The sequence below is a fragment of the Macaca mulatta genome, chromosome 15 (assembly GCF_049350105.2).
Source record: "Macaca mulatta isolate MMU2019108-1 chromosome 15, T2T-MMU8v2.0, whole genome shotgun sequence".
Lineage (NCBI taxonomy): Eukaryota > Metazoa > Chordata > Mammalia > Primates > Cercopithecidae > Macaca > Macaca mulatta.
This window is the reverse complement of record NC_133420.1, coordinates 46,764,170-46,788,488: the sequence shown is the minus strand read 5'-3', so window position 1 is coordinate 46,788,488 and position 24,319 is coordinate 46,764,170. Positions and strand designations below refer to the sequence as shown.

The 24,319-nt window shown below is 45.5% G+C and overlaps 2 protein-coding genes across 3 annotated transcripts in view; both read right to left on the bottom strand.

Moving 5' to 3' along the window:
* LOC708725 (prostaglandin reductase 1) overlaps window positions 1–3,508 on the bottom strand; it is a 32,960-nt gene extending 29,452 nt beyond the window's left edge. The window contains exons 1-2 of one of the 2 annotated variants that reach the window (XM_077968341.1): window positions 3,143–3,508; window positions 1,159–1,274 (exon numbers count right to left, since the gene is read on the bottom strand). In XM_077968341.1, coding sequence (XP_077824467.1) covers window positions 1,159–1,274; window positions 3,143–3,294 — 268 coding nt within the window. In that variant the 5' untranslated portion in view covers window positions 3,295–3,508. The remainder of the gene's footprint in view (window positions 1–1,158; window positions 1,275–3,142) is intronic. The other variant, XM_028834987.2, reaches the window with a different exon arrangement.
* Window positions 3,509–16,497: 12,989 nt separating this feature from the next.
* Window positions 16,498–24,319, bottom strand: part of LOC711690 (prostaglandin reductase 1) — a 35,446-nt gene continuing 27,624 nt past the window's right edge. The window contains exons 9-10 of the mRNA XM_015117105.3: window positions 23,827–23,945; window positions 16,498–16,755 (exon numbers count right to left, since the gene is read on the bottom strand). Coding sequence (XP_014972591.2) covers window positions 16,645–16,755; window positions 23,827–23,945 — 230 coding nt within the window. The 3' untranslated portion in view covers window positions 16,498–16,644. The remainder of the gene's footprint in view (window positions 16,756–23,826; window positions 23,946–24,319) is intronic.

The window sequence follows — 24,319 nt, the reverse complement described above, 5'->3', positions numbered from 1 at the left end:
ATAGCTACTGGGCAGTGCTTACCTCACTGCCATCATCAGGCTCATGAGGATACAGAGGACATCCTCCCCATAGTCTGGTCAAAGCCAGGAAGAGTAACGCACTCAAGCATGAATTTCAATTATCAATGAAAGCAGGGGAATCCTGCCACGTGACATCGAGGCTTCACACAGAAAACCCTGGAAAGGTCTATGTGGCATTTGCAAAATGGCCACAAATAAGTCCCACCCTTGTGTGCTGGTCTCCTTGCCATTTCTCCCATCAAGAAATCTATTTTCTGCCTTTCAAATCTGAGCTGGTTTTGTGATTTGCTTTCACCGTGGGATACTAGCAAACGTGGCACAGGTAGAGGCTTGAAAAGCGCTTGCACAGCGGGGCATGGTGGCTCACACCATTAATCCCAGCACTTTGGGATGTCGACGCGGGCTGATCATCTGAGGGCAGGAGTTCAAGACCAGCCTGGCAAAGATGGGGAAACACCGTCTCTCCTAAAAATACAAACATTAAGGCCAGGCACTGTGGCTCACGCCTGTAATCCCAGCGCTTTGGGAGGCTGAGGCAGGTGGATCACCTGAAGTCGGGAGTTCGAGACCAGCCTGGCCAACATGGTGAAACTCTGTCTCTACTAAAAATACAGAAAAAAAAAAAAATTAGCTGGGTGTGTTGATGGGTGCCTGTAATCCCAGCTACTCAGGAGGCTGAGGCAGGAGAATCACTTGGACTTGGGAGGCAGAGGTTGCAATGAGCCAAGATCATGCCAATGTACTCCGACCTGGCCAACACAGCAAGACTCTGTCTCAAAAAAAGAAAAAAAAAGTGCTTGCACATTGGAGCTTGCCAATGTTCTTACCACTATAAGAACAGAGCTCAAACTAGCCTGCTAGAAAGGCCACATAGATAAGAACTAAGGCATGCACCCCAACAGAAAGCCTGCTAACCAGCAGACATGTGAGCAAGGCCCATCCTAAATTCACCATTTATCCCAGATGAGACCTAAGAAGAACTACCCAGCTTAACTCAGCCCAGATGGCCAACCCAAAGATTTGTGAACTAATACACCTTGTTGCTTAAAGTCACTAGACTTTGGGGTAGCTTGCTATGCAGCAAAAGCTAACTGATACAGTCCCTTCCAACTCTGAAATATTTTGAGTATGGCTTACCTCCATTTTTTAAGGGTGGTAGCTCAGCTGTCTTCAACTCAAAGTCACTCTTAGTAGGATGGCCAACAAAGTGCTTCTTCAGGGTCCATATCTTAGTACGAACCATCCTGAAGCTCCTAGAACACAGTAAATATGTAGTCAACTGCCATGCTTTCTAACAGTTCCCTCGCCATCAAACTGAGCCCAGATAGCACAACTACAATATCCTCAAATCCCATCATTATCAGATAACGCCAATCACATTCATTTAATATTTACTATGTTTCTGGTGCTGTGCTAAGCACTTCATACAGATTACCTCATTTTATGCTTATAACTTCCCTATAAGATAGACATTAGTATCATTGCCAGTGTAGGGATGAGGAAACTGAGGTTTAAAGAAATCTTCAAGACAAGGAAAAAATATACATCAGCAAAGAAATTCTTCCCAGCCACTGCTAGGCTAGAGTTTCTTTATGGCACTGAACAGTTACGGGGAGTGCGAATATTCCATTCCGTTTCAAATCTCACATGGAGTGAATTCTAAGAAAAAGCATCAAACACAAAGAACCCCATAGAAAGAAGTCCATGCACCTCTTTCAGAAAGAAGGAGCCAGACATTTCAAGGCAGTCTCAGAACTCCCGAAAACCACCGGGGGGCGCCGCTGCTCCGCTCCGTTTTCAGGTGCGGTTTTTTTGCTTGTTTGTTTTCATTTATTATTATTATTTTTAATACTTTTCTCTCTCTTTCCTGTAGAGAGGAGCCACACTGTGTTGCCTAGGCGATCCGCCCGCCTCCACCTCCCAAAGTGCTGGGATTCCAGGTGTGAGCCACTTGAACTCAGCCATTGGATGCGAATTTTCTTTGGCCCAGGAGGGATTTGAGTTTAAACTGCACACCAAACCGATTTTGAGCTTAAACTCTACACCAAAGCAAGCGAAGATGATGAAGGCTGCCCCGAGCTGGGGGTTCAGGACGTTCTGCTTGGACCGAACTCGGCCGCATCACTTGGGACCCGCGCCTTCCCGCGTGTGCATCCGCTACAAATAATCCAGTATCAAAACGTTCTGGAGCTGCCGCTGACCTTCCCAGCTCCCCACCGGTGCCGCGGGGAGGGGACACGGGTGGCTGGGAGCCAGGGGGGCGGTCCGATCTGCAGCCCGGGGTTGTTCCTTCTTGTTTTTTCTTTTTTAATAAAGACTTTTTTTTTCTTTTTTCTTTTCTTTTTTTTTTTTTTTTTGGTGACGGAGTCTCGCTCTGTCGCCCACGCTGGAGTGCAGTGGCGCCATCTCAGCTCATTGCAACCTCCGCCTCCCGGGTTCAAGGGATTCTCCTGCCTCAGCCTCCTGAGTAGCTGGGATTACAGGCGCCCGCCACCACGCCCGGTTAATTTTTGTATTTTTAGTAGAGACGGGGTTTCCCCATGTTGGCCATACTGGTCTAGAACCCCTGAGCTCTAATGATCCGCCTCGACCTCCTAAAGTGCTGGGATTACAGGCGTGAGCCACCGCGCCCGATCCTAAGTATGACTTTTATGATGAGACATTTGAAGTTTGCTCTTAGTTATTTTGAAATCACATTATTGGCTCTAGTCACCCTGCAGTGCAACAGATCTCAGAACCTACTCCTCCCGTCTCTGAACTTTGTACCCTTTGACCAACAAGCTCCCATTCACCCGCGAACCCGCTCCCAGCCTCTGGCAACCATCATTCTAGTCGTTACTTCTACGAGTTGAACTTTTTAAGTGTCCACACATCTTTGTCCGTTTTTCCTAGAAAGCAACCGCTGGACATTCCAAACTCGCTACAAGTCCACAAGCCCTTCTGGAAAGGGTCTGGCCCCAGAGGGGCGAGGTCCCGGGAAGGTCTCGTCCGCCCGAGGAGGGGGCCTGGCGCGGCGACCGGCCTTTGCCCGCTCGCCCTTTGCTCCCACCCCCGCCGCCCGCCACTCGTCACCCACCGCCTGCGTGCCCATTCCCAAATCCCCACCCCGATCTTCTTCTACCCTCGCCGAGTTGTGCGGTCCCACAAGTTCCCTGGCCAGCCCCTTGCCGGGTGCAGGCAGCTGCCGGGTGTCCGGGATTGTAACCAAGCTTCCCTCCTGCGCGCGTCTCCAAACTCTCCAAGGAACTGCAGGGCCGGGAGGCGTCCGGACATCGGCTCCCAAGATCCTCGGAGTGCAAGACTCAGCGGTCATTTCGGCGTAAGGGGAGGAGGGCTAAGCGCAAACCTCCTCCACTGGCGCGTCTAGAAACTTGGCAGGAAGAAAGCAAGGGGGTTAAGGGAGGGAGAAAAGCGAAGGAAAGAAAACAGGAGGTCTACTTACAGGAGCCCGAGGGTTCCACTGCCTGGGGAAGGCGGCTGGGACGGCGCGGCCGGGCGCCCGAGGACCGCTTTATGACAGGTCCCAGGAGAGGGTGGGGCCACTCCAAGGCGGGGCTGCTTCTGGGGGATGAGAGCCCCGCCCCGAAAAGGTCTCAGGAGGAAAACCAGGGTCCGGGGAATCTGAGTGCGTTTGTGTGTGTGTGTGCGCTTATCTGTGTGTGCCTATGTGCATGTGCGCGAGCGTGTGTGTGCATGTGTGTGTGTGCGCATATGTGTGTGTGTGTGTGCATATGCGCGCGTGCGTGTGCATGTGTGTATGTGTTTGTGTGTGTAGGGGCGTTGGGGACTTCTGATAGTAAAACCCCTAACAGAGCTTTGTCCAGGTGACACTGGACCTGCGCCTGGGGTCCTAATTTGGAGCCCTGCGGAAACATGACCCGTGGGGGAACGAGCCGAAGGGTGCCCGGCAGGCCAGAACGGGCCAAAGGCAGGGCCTGGGGCGGCCGCAGCCCTAATCAGCCCCCGGTGCTGGTTCCGATTCCCGGGCTCCTGTAAGGAGTGCAAGCTTTCGCCCAGGGCTGGGGTGCAGACACTCTGCCTGTCCGTCCCCAGTACACCGGCTGAACACCTACTCGCCTTCTAGGAGCCAATTCAAGGTCACCTCTAGGAACCCTTGCCAGACGCCCCCAGGCAGGAGTGAGCGCTCTTGCCACTGAGGCACCCCACACATCACACCCTAGCAAACATCAGGCCTTGACCCGGCCTCTGCAAGGAGAGGCGGTATCAGGCAGGGGTTGAACGTGAAGCTAAGTGGTTGGTATTAGACGGCTGCAGGTTCGAAGCCTGCGCCTGCCACTCACTAGTTGTGTAGCTTTCCAAGACTTACTTACCTTCTCTTTGCCTCACTCAGTTCAGCCATCAGAAAGATGGGGATAAGAACAATGCCTAACTCCCAGTCATTATGAAGATTCAATGTCTTTTATTTATTTACTTAATTTTAATTATTTTGAGGTCTCGCTCTGTCACCCAGGCTGGAGTGCAGTGCTGGGTATCACAGCTCATTGCAGCCTTGAACTCCTGGGCTCAAGTGATCGTCCTTCAGCCTCCCTAGAAGCTGGGATTACAGGCCCACCACCACACCCGGCTCAATGTCTCTCCTTGTGAGGGTACCTGTCATGTTGGATTAGAGCCCCACTTGTCAGCCTCAGTTTAGCTTAATCACGTCTTCCAAGGCCTTGTCTTCAAATACTGTCAAATGGATTAGGGCTCACTAATATGGCCTCATTTAACCTTAATTACCTCTTGAAAGGCCCTATCTCCAAATACAGTTACATTGTGAGTACTGGTACTTGGAGACTTCAACACATGAAATTGGGGAAGACACAGTCCAACCCATAACAGAGTGTGTGGACCAAGTGTGGTGGATGCATACCATGGGATATATGCAGCATCAGAAGCACTGGGATCGATGTACATAAAGCGACTTGGATGGACCCTAAAAACAAAATGCTGAGAGTTGAATTCTTCATACTCATCAGAGTTTGTTGCACTTTATCCCCACTGGGCTGCCAAATTCTTTCTTTCTCACTCACTCTCTCTCCCTTATTAATTTATGTAACCTAAAATAAAACAAAACAAAATTCCATTCCCAGGCTGGGTTCTTTGGCTCACGACTGTAATCCTAGCACTTTGGGAATCCAAGGCAAAAGGACCACTTGAGGCCAAGCATTCAAGACTTGCCTGGGCAGCATAGCTTGAACCTGGGAGGTGGAGGCTGCAGCGAGCTGCGATTGTGGCACTGCACTCTACCCTAGGTGTCTAAGTGAGATCCAGTCTCCAAAAACAAACAACAACAATAACAAAAAATAACTCCGTTCCCTACTTTTCTTCTCCTACTATAGGTAACTACTGTGATTTCTTTGATGTGCATAGAGTTTTGTTTTGTTTTTTTTCCCATGTTCTTACATAATGTGCACTGTGGGCGTATACTTTTAATTTATAGAAACAGTATTGGGTTACATATCTCATTCTGCTTGTCTTTTTTTGTTTTTTCTTTTAAAATATCTTGTTATAGAATCACTCTGTTTCTTTTGGATATTAGAAGTGTTAATAAAATTGCAGGCATAAAAAGTCTTTGTAAAGTAAGAATAACAGAAAAAAAGTGCCAGAAACACAGAGTGGCTCACATATTTACTCACTTGTCATTAAATAGAAGATGTCGATAATACTTGGCAGCACCAGGACAAATAAAATCTCTTTCGCAATTATTGACTCAGTCAGTCTTAAAGGCTGCAGTTTGTCAAGTCATGGTGATCAAGTTAATCATGACTGTTACATAATCACACACACAGTCAGAATATGGAATAAAGGATCAACGAAAAAGATTTTTCTTTGCTTTTCCCTGAGACAAAACTCTATTCAATTCAGTTCTCTGATCTTAGGTTTCAATGAGTTCTGATCTAACTGTGGAGGGAACAGTTCACTTAAAACAATAAAGTAATAACAAACAAGTAATTTAAAAATGCTTTTTATCAAATAATTCAGACAATACAGATGTGTATAATATAAAAAACAAAAGTCATTGTTATCCGTTTGGTGGAAATTTCTTCTGGATCTTTCTTGTACTTTAAAAACAGACAGACTTAGTCAGGGGTGGTTGCTCACACCTATAACCCCAGCACTTTGGGAGTCCGAGGCAGGCGGATCACTTGATGTCAGGAGTTCGAGACCAGCCTGGCCAACATGATGAAACCCCATCTTGACAAAAATACAAAAATTAGCTGGGCATGGTGGCACGCACCTGTAATCCCAGCTCCTCAGGAGGCTGAGGCTGAAGAATCACTTGAACACAGGAGGTGGAAGTTGCAGTGAGGCAAGATCATGTCACTGCACTCCAACTTGGGTGACAGAGCAACACTCTCTCAAAAACAAACAAAGAAACAAACAAAAACAGACAGACTTGTCGCCCACTTTCTTCTCTACAACTTCCATTTCATTGGTCAGGTGAGATAATGCTTGAGAAATAATGATAACAACAAACAGTAATATTTTTCTCCTAATTGTAGGAATTCCTGAATACAGATGGGACACTGCATTTGGAGAGAGATTGATTATCCTCTCTGCACAGCACAGAGGAGATGCAACCTTGCACTAGAGTAGCCCTTGGTATCCCGTATTTGTAGTCCTTATGACCACCCAAGGAAGGGTTATGTTATGGGACCAACAAGTTCGTATGCCCACTGCATAGTAATAGACCAATTACACTAAGACAGCGGGGATGCAGCAAAGAAAGAGTTTAATGATCACAGGGCACCTAGCAAGGAAGTGGAAGGAAACCCTCAAATTCATCTCCCAAGAAGTTCTGGCCTGGGGCGTTAAGAGGATTGTGGAGAGTGAGGGGTTGGAAAACCGGGGTTGCTGGTTGGTTGGGTCAAGGGGGATAAAATCATCATAAATTGGAAACTATACGTTGGTGAGGTAGCCCCTCGGGGAGTCCTTCAGGTCAGCTGCATCAGTGGTTTCATCTGTATGCAGGACCTGAAGGAATATCTCAAAGTGAAAACAACATTTCATAATGTTCGAGTTGTTATTTAAAGAGCAGTTAAGGGAAACTATAATCTTGTATCTAGGTCTAGTGATTCTAGGAAAACAGGCACCAAACTGTAAGGAAGCAGATCGGAGAGTGTGCCGACTTAATGATGAATGCTGGACATGCTACCAGCTTGGTTTCTTTTTGTTTCTCCTTCCCTCCTTCCCTGATTAATTTTATGTATTTTTCGAGATGGAGTCTTGCTCTGTCTCCCAGGCTGGGATGCAGTGTCATGATCTCAGCTCACTGCAACCTCCACCTCCCTGGTTCAAGCAATTCTCCTGTCTCAGCCTCCCGAGTAGCTGGAACTACTGGCACATGCCACCACGCCTGGCTAATTTTTGTATTTTTAGTAGAGACAAAGTTTCACCAATTGGTTAGGCTGGTTGTGAACTCCTGACCTTAGGTGATCTATCAGCCTCAGCCTCTGAAAGTGCTGGGATTACAGTCATGAGCCACTGTGCCTGGCCTACATTTATAAAGTTTATAGGGGCAGTTTCAGAAGCACATATTACCATCGTCTTCCTTGGAGCCTCAGGAAACTGAAATTCTGAGAAGTAAAACAACATAGACAAGATTGCATAGGTAGTCAGTAGCAGGGTTGAGATTTGAATCTTATTCCATGTCAAAGTCCTACACTTTTCTCTGTTCCATTCAATTCGATTGCCCAATTCTGTCGCTCTTGGGGGTGCCACTATGCCGCAGACCTATTGGACTGAACAAAGGGGGCAAAAGTGGTAATAAAATACAAGAGACAAAAGAGTATATTTGGAAGAAGGGGTCGGGGGCACCTTGCCTCTACTGGACAAGGGCCCTGAGCTTTACACAGCCCTCCGTATTTATTAGACAAAAGAGATAGCGAGAAGTGGATGTGATTGTCAGGTAATTGTCAGTCGGCCGTTTGGTTCACAGCAGGCTTGCGAGACTGCATCCTTTGAACCATAGGCGTTAATTTTCTCAGTAGATTACTTCAAGGAGCCTGGCACCAGGGAGTGATGGCCCTCAGCAAACATTTTGGCGCCAGGGGAGTGTGAGTTTGCCGGCAGCCTGCATTCATGATAAACAGTTTGCTGTTTGCTCATATAGCCTCCAGCAGAATACTGAGTTGGTTACTTCCCATGGGCCTTCTGCTCCCTGCATATCCCCCTTTTTGTTTATGTATTAATTGAAAGAATGTAAGGCTAGGCTGGGCAGCTCTCATTCTCCAAATGGCAGTTAATCCGATTCTACAGCAAACATAGCATTAGAACCGTGTCATGACTCTGGTCAGCCTTCTCTCTGTCTTTGCACTCAGTCTCAGCTGGTTCATAGGTCGTACCAGAGGAACCATGCCCATGGTTGGCCACTCTGGGTTCTTCCAATCTCCTGTTCCCGTTCCATGGTCGCATGCATCTTGAGGACACCCACGCAGTTTGTCCATCTCCTGTAAACACACAAGCACACCCTCTTCCCTTGTCAGTAAATCCACTGGACATTTCACTGTCCTTCTTTTGGGGATTTCCATAACACTTTCGGATAAAATTTTCTCTTTTCCTCTAACACTTGCCAATATCTTTCTGCTGGAGCCTTACCATCCATACTGTAATGTCTAAGGTTCTTGCCTAGCCACGCCAAAGAATTGTGTGGCGGCTGACCGCGGCAAGTGATAGAGACACAGACCTAGAGAGAGAAAAAGCTGTAGGCTTTATTGAGCAGAGTGAAAGTACAAAGCTTCCACAGCGTGGAAGGGGTCCCAAACGGGTATCCAGAGTTAGATTACGTAATTGCCTTTTAAACTCTTTAAGGCGGGAAATAAGTGTGGCAAGAAGATGTTACCAGAGCGAGAAACAAAGGCAATTAGCCATTTATGAGATGTCTTAGATCTTGAGAAAAACTGGACTTGCAAATTAAGTTTTATCTATTTCATGACCTTGCAGCAGCATGGCAAAAGAGACAGGATCTTACAGGACTTCACAAAGTATGTTCACAAGGAATTGGAATTGGGAGGATAGATAAGGTCTGCTGGTCACAGGAAAATGGACAGTTAACATTCTTTTTAACTTTAGTTTCGGGGGATGGGGAAGGGAGAGAGGGAGAGATGTTGCGGGAAGTCAGGGACCCTGAATGGAGGGACTGGCTGGAGCCGTGGCAGAGGAACATAAATTGTGAAGATTTCTTTTTAATATGGACATTTATCAGTTCCCAAATAATACTTTTATGATTTCTTACACCTGTCTTACTTTAATCTCTTAATCCCGTTATCTTCATAAGCTCAGAATGTACATCACCTCAGGACCACTGTGATAATTGTGTTAACTGTACAAATTGATTGTAAAACATGTGTGTTTGAACAATATGAAACCAGGGCACCTTGAAAAAGAACAGAATAACAGTGATTTTAGGGAACACGGGAAGACAACCATAAGGCCTGCAGGGTCGGGCAAAAAGAGCCATATTTTTCTTCTTACAGAGAGCCTAGAAACAGATGTGCAAGTAGGGAAGAGATCACTAAATTCGTTTCCTAGCAAGGAATATTAATATTAATACCCTGGGAAAGGAATGCTATCCTGGGGGGAGGTCTATAAATGGCCGCTCTGGGAATGTCTGTCTCATGCGGTTGAGATAAGGACTGAGATATGCCCTGGTCTCCTGTAGTACCCTCAGGCTTACTAGGGTGGGGAAAACCCCGCCTTGGTAAATTTGTGGTCAGACCAGTTCTCTACTCTCGAACCGTTTTCTGTTGTTTAATGTGTTTATTATGACAATATGTGCACCGCTAAACATACACCCTTATCAGTAGTTCTGCTTTTTGCCCTTTGAAGCATGTGATCTACTCCCTGTTCTTACAGCCCCTCCCATTTTGAAACCCTTAATAAAAAACTTGCTGGTTTGAGGCTCAGGTGGGCATCACGGTCCTACTGATATGTGATGTCACCCCCGGCGGCCCAGCTGTACAATTCCTGTCTTTGCACTCTATTTATTTCTCAGCTGGCTGACACTTATGGAAAATAGAAGGAACCTACATTGAAATACTGGGGGCGGGTTCCCCTGATTGAGAGAGGGAAAGAACAATACAGGGAAACATCCAGTAAAATTTTTGCTGTTTATAGTTTTCTTGGGGAAGAAAACACATGCACAAATCCTGGTGCTAGGAATATTTTAAGCATATACCTTCAATATTATTCATCCAGAACCAAAGCAAGCCCTGATGCAGGAAATGAGTGAGTTTCACAGCTTTCTGAGCCCCTACTCGACCCAGGAAGCCCAGCTGGCACCTCCTCTCAGTCCCCCCTCTAAACAAGACACCCCAACTGCTGTTGGGAGCTGGGCAGCGGTTGTTCTGGCTACTTCCTGCTGGTTAGGGGTGAAGAAGGGGCTCTGCAGTTGTGGTGTCCTCCAGAGGGAACTTTCTAGGCCAGTCAAGGGACCAGTGGGTCAATCTAGGGTTCCTCAGTAGAAGCCATGAGATGAGCTAATTTGAGGTTCTATTTGTAAGACTATTTGTAGCTTGATGGCCTCAATTCTGGAGGCAACAAATTTGACAAGGAGGTTAAAAATGCAAGGATTAAAAGTGAGTAATAGTAGGATGGCTGTCACAGGGCCTAGAAAGGGAAGGAGCTAAGGTATCTATTGGTTAAACTTGTTTCAGGGTCCTGAGTGTTCAAGCTCCATTTTCCTACTTTTTATCAGTTTTTTTTTTTTTAAATTTCTTTGACATTTTCAGTAATGATTCTTGACTGGTTAACAAAATAGCAACATTCTTATGTTAAGAGGCAGGTTCCTCCTTTTTCAGCTGTTAATATGTTTAGGGCTCTTCAGTTTTGGAGAACTACTGCAGCTAGAGAATTAAGCTGGCTTTGTAGGGTCCCTAGGGAGTCGGCAACTCATTCTGTCATCATTTAATTTTTGTGATAATTTATAATAGAACTGGGTGGAGGAGGGTTATACCTACAATTCCAGTACTAAGCCCACCTCGTAATCTGGCTCCTACAATAAAAGGGACAATAAAGGCTCATGTGTGGTAGGATTGGGGTATAAGGAGACTTTGTAACTCTTTTTCACTATATATGGACATGGGAGGTGCTAGAAAGGAGAGAAAGATAGTTCTTTTGGAGTGCCATTTAGGCATTGATAGACTGTGTTATCACAAATGAAAATGATGCCTGAAGTTAGACAGGTGAAACCTGAGGTTACTGATATCCAGGACTGACATCGGGAGGTGTTCTTATTGAGAGTCATGCTGAAGTTTATGCATGTGAGATTTGAGGCCTGTGTGGCTGGTACATTGGGGGACTGATTAATTTGGCGGTGTTTAGGAGTGGGGTGGATAAGTTCTACTGTCTGGGGACAGGGACTGGGACATATGGTTGAAAATGCAACGGGAGATACATCTAAGAGTTGATTGGGTTCCTAGGAGAGGCCTCTTTTATTCCTCTAAGGGTGGTGTTAAACAGCCTCTAGAGACAAGAATGAGAGTTAAGGGTTTCTTGTACCCTGGAAAGGTCTAATTTCTTGTATGGACTGGGAGTACTGGAGAGCTGGACTAAGTTTTTAATCACGTGTTGGATATGCCAATCTTTAGTACCATCTTGGATGCCTCTTCTGTCAGACATAGCTACATGGGTATGATATGTCTGACAAGCACTGGCCCCCGATTTCTCAGGGTGGTCAGCACGGATCATTTTTCCTTGGTGATATGTATAGCTATTGTGAGAGCAGAAAGAAGCAGTTTTATAACGTTTTTTTCTCATGTAAGTATACGCGGCAAAAGATGCAGGTGCTCGGAAAGGGCTACCTAATCTCTTAGAGTTTCTGAGAGAAGCCAGTTGACTCCTCCAGGGGAAGCACAGTGACACAGCATGTCTGTTATAGTTGGAGAAAGGGACATAAGTAGGAAGAGGGTGGCCAAAACCTCAGAGGAGTCATGACATGTTGTAGGTGGAACAGTTGTAGGAAAGAGGAAGGAAAAAGGAGTAAATTTTCATTAGAAGGAAGGACGATAGAAGAAAGGTTGATGTAATTGAGTGCTTTGTCCCGGCTGGAGCTACAGTATATAATCCTACTGCAAATAATATAGTTAGTATACTGTTTTATAATGTAACGAAGCAGTAGAAGGATTCTATTAAAGAGAGCAAGGAGAGATGTCAAAGATCATGCAGGTTTTCTATTTATCCTCCTTTAGGTAGGGACAAATTTCTCTTCAGGATTAACTGCAAGGAGTCTTTTTAGTCTGAGGTGTTTTCTTCCAAAATAGGAGATGCAGGTCCTCTGGTGGCTGACAGGTGTATTGAGGCTGGTCTGGCTGACCTTGTGTCGCTTGAGTTGATGATCCTGTAAGTTCTTCAGGAGGTGTCCAAGGTTTAACTCGGGTGTGGTGAATCCAGGATTCCACCCCTGCCACTTTTACTGCAGTGGGGATAGAGAGGATTACTGAGTATGGTCCTTCCTATAAGGGATCCATAGATGGAGAGGTAAAGGGGACCAATTGACTAATATTAGATCTGGTTGAACAAGTCTATTCCTTCTTCCTTGTCACACTTTTTGGGTAAAGTATTAAGGTTTTGTTGATATTTTGCTAGAGATGTTATGTCTTTGACTAAATTGGGCATTTCCTGATTGAGCAGGAGGTCATTTGTGAGAAAGGGATGTCCACACAGCATTTCATATGGAGTGAGCCTCATTCTGTAAGGGGAGTTTTGAATTCTTAATAAGGCCATGGGCAAGAAATTGGGCCATGGGAGATGAGTTTTTTGCTCTAGCTCTAACAACATCCTGTAATCCTTTATGAACTTTAGACCTTAAGGGATATTGCCTTTGATAAGGAAAAGTGGTGGGGTCTTTTAACCTGATTTGAACTGGATGGGCATTTTTTGCTCTTCCAAATTGTCCTTCTCAGGCCTAGACTTCAGAGTTGATTCTTTCTTTAAGTAGGGGACAACAAATCGGTAATTTTTCCTCATGTTTATGTAGATAATAGCCCCAGCTTTGGCTAATATGTCTCTCCTTAATAAGGGTGTGGGACTTTCGGGCATAACAAGAAAGTCATATGAAAAGAGCAAAGTCTCCTAATTGCACCTGAGGAGGCAAAAGAAATACCTGGTTACTGGCTGTCCTAAGATTCCTCGGATAGTAACAGACTTTCAGGACCGTCATGTGGGGCAGGAGATTAAAACTGAGAATGTCATGCCAGTGTCCAGGAGGAAATCAACTTCCTGGCCCTCAGTGGTCAGACTTACCCGGGGCACTGTGAGGGTGATGGCATGAGCTGGCGCTTGCCCCAGGCACCCTCAGTCCTGTTGCTGAATCATCTGGTTGGGTGCATCTGGTCCAGAGGGCCTTTGTCCTCTGGGGCAGTGTGCCTTTCAGTGACTACCTTGGCATATTGGACATGGGTGAGGAGGTGGTTTGTTTCTTGTTGGATAATCTTTCTTAAAACGTCCTTGCAAACCGCACTGATAACAAGTCCTCATAGGCAATTGACCTGCTCTTCTTTTGGTCACAACTGAGCCACCAAGGTCTGCCATGACTAAGGCTTCAGCCTTTCTCTTTGTTGGGAACAGGCCCCCAAATCTGGCCAAAAACTGGCCCCAAAACTGGCCATAAACAAAATTTCTGCAGCCCTATGGCACACTCGTGATGGCCAAGACACCCACACTGAAGGTTGTCAGTTTACTGGAATGAGGGCAAGGAACACTTGGCCCACCCAGTACGGAAAATCGCTTAAAGGCATTCCTGAACCACTAACAACAGCATGAGCGATCTGTGTCTGAAGGACATGTTCCTGCTGCAGGCAACTAGCCAGACACATCTCTGTATTTCAGCCCATGCCTTTATTTCCTGTAAGGAATACTTTTAGTTAAGCTACAACCTGTAGAAACGATGCTTACCACTGGCTTGCTGTCCATAAATATGTGGGTAAATCTCTGTTCGAGGCTCTCAGCTCTGAAGGCTGTGAGACCCCTGATTTCCCACTCCACATGCTATATTTCTGTGTGTGTGTCTTTAATTCCTCTAGCGCCCCGGGTTAGGGTCTCCATGACCCAGCTGGTCTTGGCACTCTTATCTCGCTTTTCCCTTTTGGCCTGTTCTTCTTGGTCCCTGTTATAGAACACTAGGTTGCTAGGTTTAAGAATGTCTCCAAATTTTGTTTTGGGCCTAAGGCAGACTTTGGGAGTTTTCTCCTAATGTCAGCTGCTGATTGGGTGAAAAATTTATCTTTTAAAATAAGTTAGCCTTTTACAGAATCTGGAGTTAGGGAGGTGTGCTTTCTTAGGGCCTCCCTTAGCCTTTCTAGAAAAGCAGAGGGGTTTTCCTGTTTTCCTTGCATAATTGTGGGTAGCATTGAGTAGTTCATAGGCTTTTTCCTCGTCTCCTTCAACCCTTCTAACATGCAAGTTAGCAAATACCTGTGGCTCTAATCCCCACAATCTGAGTCAGTATCCCAGTGAGGGTCTACAGTGGGGACCGCCTGTTGCCCTGTGGGGAGTTTTTCCCTCTCCTCCAGGGCTTTTGGACTGTTTACCTGGCTCAGGTACCACAGATTCCTAAATTGCCAGGCTGCTGCTAAAGCTGCTTCCTTATCAGTAGGACTTAAGGTCTGATCAAGAGGTAAAATGATATCTCTCCACGTTAGATTAAAGGACTGCCCCAATCCTTGCAGGACATTTATGTAGTTATGAGGATCATCGGAGAACTTCACTAAATGTCCCTTCATTATCAGTAATGTTTTAAATTTTTCTTCATATAAATCGTGCACATTTTTGTAGATGTATAGACATTCCCATGTGTTATCTTTTGTGCAGCTCTCGTGAATGACAGATTCCTTCTTTGATTTGTTGTATAATTAGACTCATATGTAGAGGACCAGTATGGACTGGCCCTACAACCCCTGTACACCTGCAATGATTATTTCTTCTGGCATAATCACAAGCAATAGCATGGTAATCTTAAGACTTCAAAATCACTGACATAGACAGGGAGGTAGCTAACACTTTCCTAATACATGCCAGGAATTATGCTGATGTTTTTAGTTTAGTTTAGTTTTGTTTTTTTCTGAGACAGTGTTTTGCTCTTGTTGCCCAGGTTGGAGTGCAATAGGCACGATATCGGCACACCACAACCTCCGCCTCCTGGGTTCAAGCGATTCTCCTGCCTCAGCCTCCTGAGTAGCTGGGATTACAAGCACCCGTTAGCATGCCCAGCTAATTTTTGTATTTTTAGTAGAGATACGGTCTCGCCATGTTGGCCAGGCTGGTCTTGAACTCCTGACCTTTGGTGATTCACCAGCCTCCACCTCCAAAAGTGCTGGGATTACAGGCGTGAGCCACTGAGCCCACCTATGCTGGTGTTTTAAATAAATGTATAACATGTATATGAAACAGATGTTATTATCCTCACTTTAAAGATGGAAAATCAGAAGTCTAAGGTCACAGAAGTAGTAAACTTTTTTTTTTCTTTTAAGATGGAGTCTCACTCTGTCGCCCAGGCTGCAGAAGAGTGGTGCAATCTTGGCTCACTGCAACTTCCGCCTCCCAGGTTCAAGTGTGTCTCCTGCCTCAGCCTCCCAAGAGGCTGGGATTATAGGAGTGTGTCACCACGCCCAGCTAATTTTTGTATTTTTAGTAGAGACGGTGTTTCACCATGTTGGTCAGGCTGGTCTTGAACTCCTGACCTCGAGATCTGTCCACCTCATCCTCCCAAAGTGCTGGAATTACAGGCATGAGCCACCACGCCTGGGTAACTTTTTAATTTAATTTAATTTAATTTAATTTTATTTTATTTTTTATTTTGAGATGGAGTCTTGCTGTATCACCCAGGCTGGAGTGCAGTGGCGGTATCTCAGCTCACTGCAAGCTCCTCCTCCTGGGTTTATGCCATTCTCCTGCCTCAGCCTCCCGAGTAGCTGGGACTACAGGTGCAACAGGTGCCCACCACCTCGCCCGGCTAGTTTTTTGTATTTTTTAGTAGAGACGGGGTTTCACCGTGTTAGCCAGGATGGTCTCAATCTCCTGACCTCGTGATCTGCCCATCTCGGCCTCCCAAAGTGCTGGGATTACAGGCTTGAGCCACCACGCCCGGCCTAAATTTAATTTAATTTTATTTTAAGTTCCGGGATAATTGTGTGGGACGTGCAGGCTTGTTACATAGGTAAACGTGTGCCATGGTGGTTTCCTGCACCTATCAACCCGTCACCTAGCTATTAACATCCGCATGCATTAGCTATTTATCCTGATGCTCTCCCTCCCCCACCCACGCTTCCACAGGCCCAGGTGTGTGTTGTTCGCCTCCCTGTGTCCATGTGTTCTCATCGTTCAGCTCCCACTTATGAATGAAAACATGCAGTGTTTGGAAAACTTTCACACTTCAAAGCCATTAGTTTCTATCACAACTCAGAAGAAGCTGTAGTGAACAGTGAGGTGACTGGTTGTTGTTGACTGTGAAACTTCCATCCTCCATCACTAATTACATACTACTTAAATGTATTTTATTAAGTAGATCAAACTCATTACAAGTACTGTTTCTTAGACATTTAAGGTAGTATACATTTTTGCTAAATGGTGAAAAACAAATTAAGTAATCATGTAAATGGCCTCCAGATTCCATGTGTCCTTTTTTCATACTTTCACTATTGTTTTCCCCAAATTATCTCCTTTCAGCATTCCCATAAATGCAGCTGGCATGTTTTCAAATCCTTCGATGATATATTCCTTGTCCTGGATTTTACCCTGTATCAAAGCAATAACAAATTTCAAAACTTAAGTTAATATTCTCAATGATATACTGTTCTCATCCTAGCAACAAATGTATCAGGTACATCATTGGAAACCTTGAAAATAAGAGATGGAGGTCCTGTCCTCCATGAACTTGAAGTCAAGTGGGGGCAAGATCCACTTACACAGTACATGTAAAAGATTACAAAGTACACCTAAAAAGAACTTAATAATAGGTGTCAGATCATAGTGTGAAGTGTCATAAGGCAGCGATTAAGCAATTTCTTTGTCTTTTTTTTTTTTTTGAGACGGAGTCTCGCTCTGTTGCCCAGATTGGGGTGCAGGGCCGCGATCTTGGCTCACTGCAAGCTCCGCCTCCCGGGTTCACACCATTCAGCTGCCTCAGCCTCCCAAGTAGCTGGGACTATAGGCGCTTGCCACCATGCCCGGCTAATTGTTTTGTATTTTTAGTAGAGACGGGGCTTCACCATGTTAGCCAGGATGGTCTCGATCTCCGGACCTCTAGATCTCCTGACCTCGTGATCCGCCTGCCTTCACCTCCCAAAGTGCTGGGATTACAGGCATAAGCCACCATGCCCAGCACAATTAAGCAATTTCTAAGTAAGATGCATAGTAAAGTATGATAACCCAATGATCTCAGAGAAGGTGGAAATAGAGAAAGGAGCACCCTTCATTTACCTCTGGCCCTTGAAGAGGCAGGTCCTATTCAGGAAATATAAATAGCAGGACAGTCTAATAATCTGTCTCTACATTAAGACAAGGTTCTTTCAAGATGTGTTTAACCTTTTTCTGGGAGTGTGGGAAGGAAGGGTTCATGTTAGTGAGGAAGGTTCTTCGTTTCTCTTTCTACTACAAGGCACAGCCTACTAATGGGAACTAATTTACATTTTCAGATTTTTTGAAGGGGTCTTATATAGAGACCTGAGTTACCTGGTACAAGTTTTTCCCTAATGCATTCCAGTGATGGCTTAGCACTCTGTATGGATTTATAGACAAGATTATTTGCTTGAAGCCAGTCAATTACAAAGTAGGGAAGCTGAGATTTAAACTTTTATTATTATTATTATTCTGAGACAGGGTCTCACTCTGTCACCCAGGTTTGAGTGCAGTGGCACAATCATAGCTCACTGCAGTCTCAACCTCCTGGGCTCCAGTGATCCTTCCACCTCAGCCTCCTGAGTAGCTGGGACTACAGGAATGTGCCACAATGCCCAGCTAACTTTTTTAGTTTTTGTAGAGACGGGGTCTTGCTAGGTTCACCCAAGGTGGTCTCAAACACCTAGGCTCAAGTGATCCGCCCACCTCAGCCTCCCAAAGTGCTAGGATTACAGGCGTGAGCCATGGCTCGTGGCTGAGATTGGAACTTTTGACTTGAAAGCCCCAATTCATTCTTGTTCTTGAAGAAGAAAAGAATCTGGATAGCGTGGAAAGGTAGAATCCAGTTCAGAGATTAAAAATAGAGAACGATTACTGTTATGGACTGAATTGTTTGCCCCCAATCCAAATCCATACGTTTAAGTCCTAATCACAAGTGCCTGACAATGGGACTGTATTTGGAGATAGGGCTTTAAGAAAAGGTAATTAACAGGTTGGGCACAGTGGCTCACAACTGTAATCCCAGCACTTCGGGAGGCTGAGGCAGGTGGATCACCTGAGGTGAGGAGTTCAAGACCAGCCTGGCCAACATGGCGAAACCCCATCTCTACTAAAAATGCGAAAATTAGCCAGGCGTTGTGTCGTGTGCCTGTAATCCCAGCTAGTTGGGAGGCTGAGGCAGGAAAATCGCTTGAACCCGGGAGGCGGAGGTTGCAGTGAACGGAGATCGCACCATGGCACCCCAGCCTGGGCAACAAGAGCGAAACTCCATCTCAAGAAAGAAAAAAGGTAATTAAGGTAAAATGACATCATACAGGTGGGCCTTAATCAATATGACAGATGTGCTCATAAGGAGGTTAGGACACAGACACACAGAGAGAAGTCCATGTGAAGATGCGGGGAAAAGGAAGCCATCTACAAGTTGAAAAGAGAGAGGCCTCCTAAGAAAAAACCCTGCTGACACCTTGATCTTGGACTTCTAGCCTCCAGAACTGAGAAAATACATTTGTTCTGTAAGCCACCCAGTCCGTGGTGCTTTATTTTGGCAGACCTAGCAAACTAATACAAATACTAAAGGAAAATGTTGATAATAGGGGAAATTAGGGTATAGGATGCAGGGTATACGGGAGCTCTCTGTACTATCTTCCCAATTTTCCTATAAATCTAACACTTCCATTTTTAGTTTTGTTTTTGAGACAGGGTCTTGCTCTATTTACAAGGCTGGAGGACAGTGGCGCATTCAGAGTTCACTGTAGCCCTAGAACTCTTGGACTCAGGTGATCCTCCCACCTCAGCCTCCCGAGTAGCTGGGACTACAGGTGTGCACCACTGCACCCAGCTGATTTTTTTACTTTTTGCTTTTTTGTAGAGTCTCATTATGTTGCCAGGGTTGGTCTCGGACTCCTGGGCTCAAGCAATCCTCCTTCCTCACCCTCCCAAAGTGCTGGGATTATAGGTATGAGCCACCACACCCAGCCTAAAACTTTTCTAAAATAAAAAGTGAATTTTCGGGAGGCTGAGGCCGGAGAATGGCGTGAACCCGGGAGGCGGAGCTTGCAGTAAGCCGAGATTGCGCCATTGCACTCCAGCCTGGGCGACAGAGCGAGACTCCTTCTCAAAAAATAAATAAATAAATAAATAAAAAGTGAATTTTAAAAAATAGGGAATGAGATTAAAAAGGGAGGATGAGAAAGAAATTAGGCCAACTCACAACTTAAAACCCAACTAGGGCCGGGCGCCGTGGCTCACGCGTGTAATTCCAGCACTTTGGGAGGCCGAGGCAGGAGAATCACTTGAGGTCAGGAGTTCAAGATGAGCCTGGCCAACGTGGTGAAACCCCGTCTCTACTAAACCTACAAAAAGTTAGCCGGGAGTGGTGGTGGGCGCCTGTAATCCCAGTTACTCGGGAGGCTGAGGTGGGAGGATCACTCGAACCCAGGAAGTAGAGGTTGCAGTGAGCCAAGATCGCGCCACTGCACTCCAGCCTGGGCGACAGAGTGAGATTCTGTCTCAACAACAAAAAAAAAAAAACCCAAAAAACCACAACTAACTATGATCAGCTTCACTTTGTTAGACGGAAGCATTGGGGACACCAGCACAGTGGTTTCCTGTTGTCAGCTGTGATCATAGATGGGCTTCATTAGATTTCACCAACTGGGACAACTTAGATTCAGCTATTTCCAGCTCCCTGGAGAGAGCCCAGCCCGGCACTCCAAGTGCTAGACTGGGAAGAGCGCCAAGCTCCAGTGGCTGCCGGAGGAGCAATGTATTCCTTTGAATTGGGAAATGATCACTGCCCAGGGATTAGGAAGTACGGTATCATTTTTCCCCTGTAAAACTAAAATAATGCAACTTGATTGTTCAGATTTCTGTTGACTAAAACTTTACATGGTGTAAGGTTTGAAAATTATCACAGCACAGGGCTAAGGGATTGTCTTCTTTGCTCCTTAGGAAGAGCCATGGCACATGTATGCTCCCCTCTAACATTCATTTATTCAGCAATATTTATCCAGTGCCTACATTGCTTCATCTACTCTTCTGGGCGCTGGAGATACACCAGAAAGCAAAATGTATGAACATGCTATCTTCATGGAGGTTACATCCCCAAGAAGGGAGATGGGCAATAAATATAAATGAATAAGTGAATTATAGTATATATTATATAAAAGATGATTAATTGCTATGGATAAAAGCAGGATAGGAGCCTGGGCAACATGGTGAAAACCCATCTCTATGAAAAATACAAAAAAATTAGTCAGGTGTGGTGGCACATGACTGTTGTCCCAGCTACTCAGGAGGTTGAGGTGGGAGAATCACCTGAGCCTGGGTGAAGGCTGCAGTGAGCCATGATTGCGCCACTGCACTCCAGTCTGGGTATTTTCGTGAGACCCTGTCTCAGAAAAAAAAAGAAAAAAGCAGGGTGGCTGTGGGATATGGAGGATCAAGAATGAAGTGGGAATGCAACTTATAATAGGGCAATTTAAAAAGTTGCCTCACCCAGAAGGCACTTCTTTTTTTTTTTTTTTTTTTTTTTTTGAGACAGAGTTGAGCTCTGTCACTGGGCTGGAGTGCAGTGGCACAATCTCGACTCACTGCAACCTCCGTGTCCCAGGCTCAAGCGATTCTCCTGCCTCAGCCTCCCAAGTAGCTGGGACTATAGGCGTATGCCACCATGCCCAGCTAATTTGTGTATTTTCAGTAGAGATGGGGTTTCACCATGTTGGTCAGGATGGTCTCGATCTCTTGACCTTGTAATCTGCCTGCCTCTGCCTCCCAAAGTGCTGGGATTACAGGTGTGAACCACCATGCTGGTCCAGAAGGCACTTTTTAGCAAAGACTTGCAGGATGTGAGAGAGTTCAGCAAGCAGTTACAGAGCGGTGGAGTGGTGGAGGAGACTGGGCGAAGTAAACAAGACGGTGAATACTAAGAAATGAAATCAGAGAGATATCAGGGGTCAGATTTTGTGTAAGCTTGCTGAATATTCGCACTTTGGTTTACTCTAAGTGAAATGCAGAGCTTTGCATGGTTTGGATCATAAGAATGGCAGGATTTGATTTGTGCCTTAACAGATCGCTATGGCCATCACATTGGGAATTGTCTATAGGGGTGCGAATATGGGAGGCCAGGTAGAGTCCACTACTGCTGTGGAAAGTCAGGGACCCCAAACGGAGGATCCGACTGGAGCCATAGCAGAGGAACATAAATTGTAAACATTTCATTTTAATATGGACATTTATCAGTTCCCAAATTAATACTTTTATAATTCCTTATGCCTGTCTCAATTTAATCTCTTAATCCTGTTATCTTTGTAAGCTGAGAATGTACATCACCTCAGGACCACTGTGATAATTGTATTAACTGTAGAAATTGATTGTAAAACATGTGTGTTTGAACAATATGAAACCAGTGCACCTTGAAAAAGAACAGAGTAACAGTGATTTTCAGGGAACAAGGGAAGACAACCATAAGGTCTAACTGCCTGCGGAGTTGGGCAAAAGAGAGCCATACTTTTGTTCTTGCAGAGAGCCTATAAACGGACGTGCGAGTAGGGAAGATATCGCTAAATTGTTTTCCTAGCAAGGAATATTAATAATTAATACCCTGGGGAAGGAATGCATTACTGGGGGGAGGTCTATAAACAGCCACTCCGGGAGTGTCTGTCTTATGCAGTTGAGATAAGGACTGAAATATGCCCTGGTCTCCTGCAGTACTCTCAGGCTTATTAGGGTGGAGAAAAAAATCCACCCTGGTAAATTTGTGGTCAGACCGGTTCTCTGCTCTTGAACCCTGTTTTCTGTTGTTTAAGATGTTTATCGAGATAATACGTGCACAGCTGAACATAGACCCTTATCAGTAGTTCTGATTTTGTCCTTGTCCTGTATCCTCAGAAGCACGTGATCTTTGTTCTGCCTTTTGCACTTTGAAGCATGTAATCTTTGTGACCTACTCCCTGTTCATACACCCCTTCTCCTTTTAAAATCCTTAATAAAAACTTGCTGGTTTTGCAGTTCAGGTGGGCATCACAGTCCTACCCATATGTGATGTCACCCCCAGTGGCCCAGCTGTAAAATTCCTCTCTTTGTCCCAGCAGCCCAGCTGTAAAATTCCTCTCTTTGTACTCTTTCTCTTTGTTTCTCAGCCAGCCGACACTTATGAAAAATAGAAAGAACGTACATTGAAATATTGGGGGCGGGTTCCCCCGATACACTACAAACATCCAGGCTAGATGGCACAGTTCCTGGACCAGGGTGGAAGCAGGGAGGTGGGAGAAGTGTTCAGATTCTGTATATATTTTGAAGATAGAACCACCAGAATCTCCTTAGAGATTAGACATGGGTATGAGAGAAAGACATCAAGAACGACTCCAAGGTTTTTGGACTGAGAAACTAGAAGTATAGAATTATTATAACTGAGATAGTAAAGTCTGAATATGGAGCATGTTGAGCAGGAAAGATCAAAACATATTTAGCTTTCAAGATGTTATGTCAGAGATGTGTATCAGGCATCCAGGTGGACATACTAATCTAGAGTTAAGGGGAGAGTGAGGCTGGAGATAGAACTGGGAGCTCCCAGCATACTGAGCCCAGATGAGCTAAGTAAGGGACAGCTTGAGTGTGGATAGACAAGAGAAAAGGCCCAATGACCATGACCTGGGGCACTCTAATATTAATTTGGAGAACAGAAAAGTGAGCAGGAGTCTGAGAAGGACCAATCAGTGAGGAAAACCAAGAATTAAGGGATGCCAAGGGAAGAAAGCATATCAAGGAGAGAATGATCACTGTTAAATATTTCCCATAGCCAAGTGAGGCTAAGAATCAACCAGTGGACTTCACTATGTAAGGGTCCCCTGTGACCTTGACAAAAGTTAATTTTGGCCAGGTGTGGTGGCTCACATCTGTAATCCCAGCACGTTGGTAGGCTGAGGAGGGCACATCACTTGAGACCAGCCTGGCCAACATGACGAAAACCTGTCTCTACTAAATATACAAAAAGTTAGCTGGGCGTGGTGGTACACACCTGTAGTCCCAGCTACTCGGGAGGCTGAGGCATGAGAATTGCTGGAATCCCGGAGGCAGAGGTTGCAGTGAGCCGAGATTGCACCACTGTACTCCAGCCTGGGCAACAGAGTGAGTGTCTGAAAAGCCTGATATGTTGGTTTCAGGAAGAATGGAAAGAGAGGAACGGCAGACAGTGAGTGTAGACAGCAATTCCAGGTATTTTGTTACAAAAGGGAGAGAAGGGAAATGGACCTGCATTTGCAGTGGAAATGAACTTTAGAGAAGGTTGTTTTGTTTTCCTTTCAAAGATAGGAAAAGTAAGAATATTTATATTCTAAGTACAAGGACCCAATAGGGAAAAACTGATGATGCGGCAGAGAGAGGGAAGAATTGCTGGAACAAAAGCCTTGAGAGGCAAAAGGGAATGGGACCTAGTGTACAATTGGAAGGGGTGGCTCCGGAGCTCCTTACCTCTGAGACCCATTTCAGCAAGTCCTTCAGAGCTTTTTGGCGGACATCTCCTTGCCAGCGGTAGACGACAAAGCCTTGTATGTGAAGCTCCTGAAGGATAATAGTCTCTGGGTTTGGACCTGTGAAGAAAAGGGCACATTTGGGCGGCAGGATCCAGGGAGGTGGCCATGGTGAAACAAGTAGTACAGGTCACTGTCACTGCGCTTGGTGCTTTAAGTTTCTTGGTGCTTCTCCCCTTCCATTTCCTCACTCCTTTCTGATTCACACGACTGCTGGCCCATCAACATGCACTCTGCAGCAGGCAGAATAATGGCCCCAAAGATGTTCATATCCAAAAACCCCAGAACCTGTTACCTTACGTGGCAAAAAGGACTTTGCAGATATGATTAAGAAACTTAGTGGGGATGCGGTGGCTCATGCCTGTAATCCCAGCACTTTAGGAGGCCAAGACGATCAGATCACAAGGTCAGGAGTTCGAGACCAGCTTGGCCAA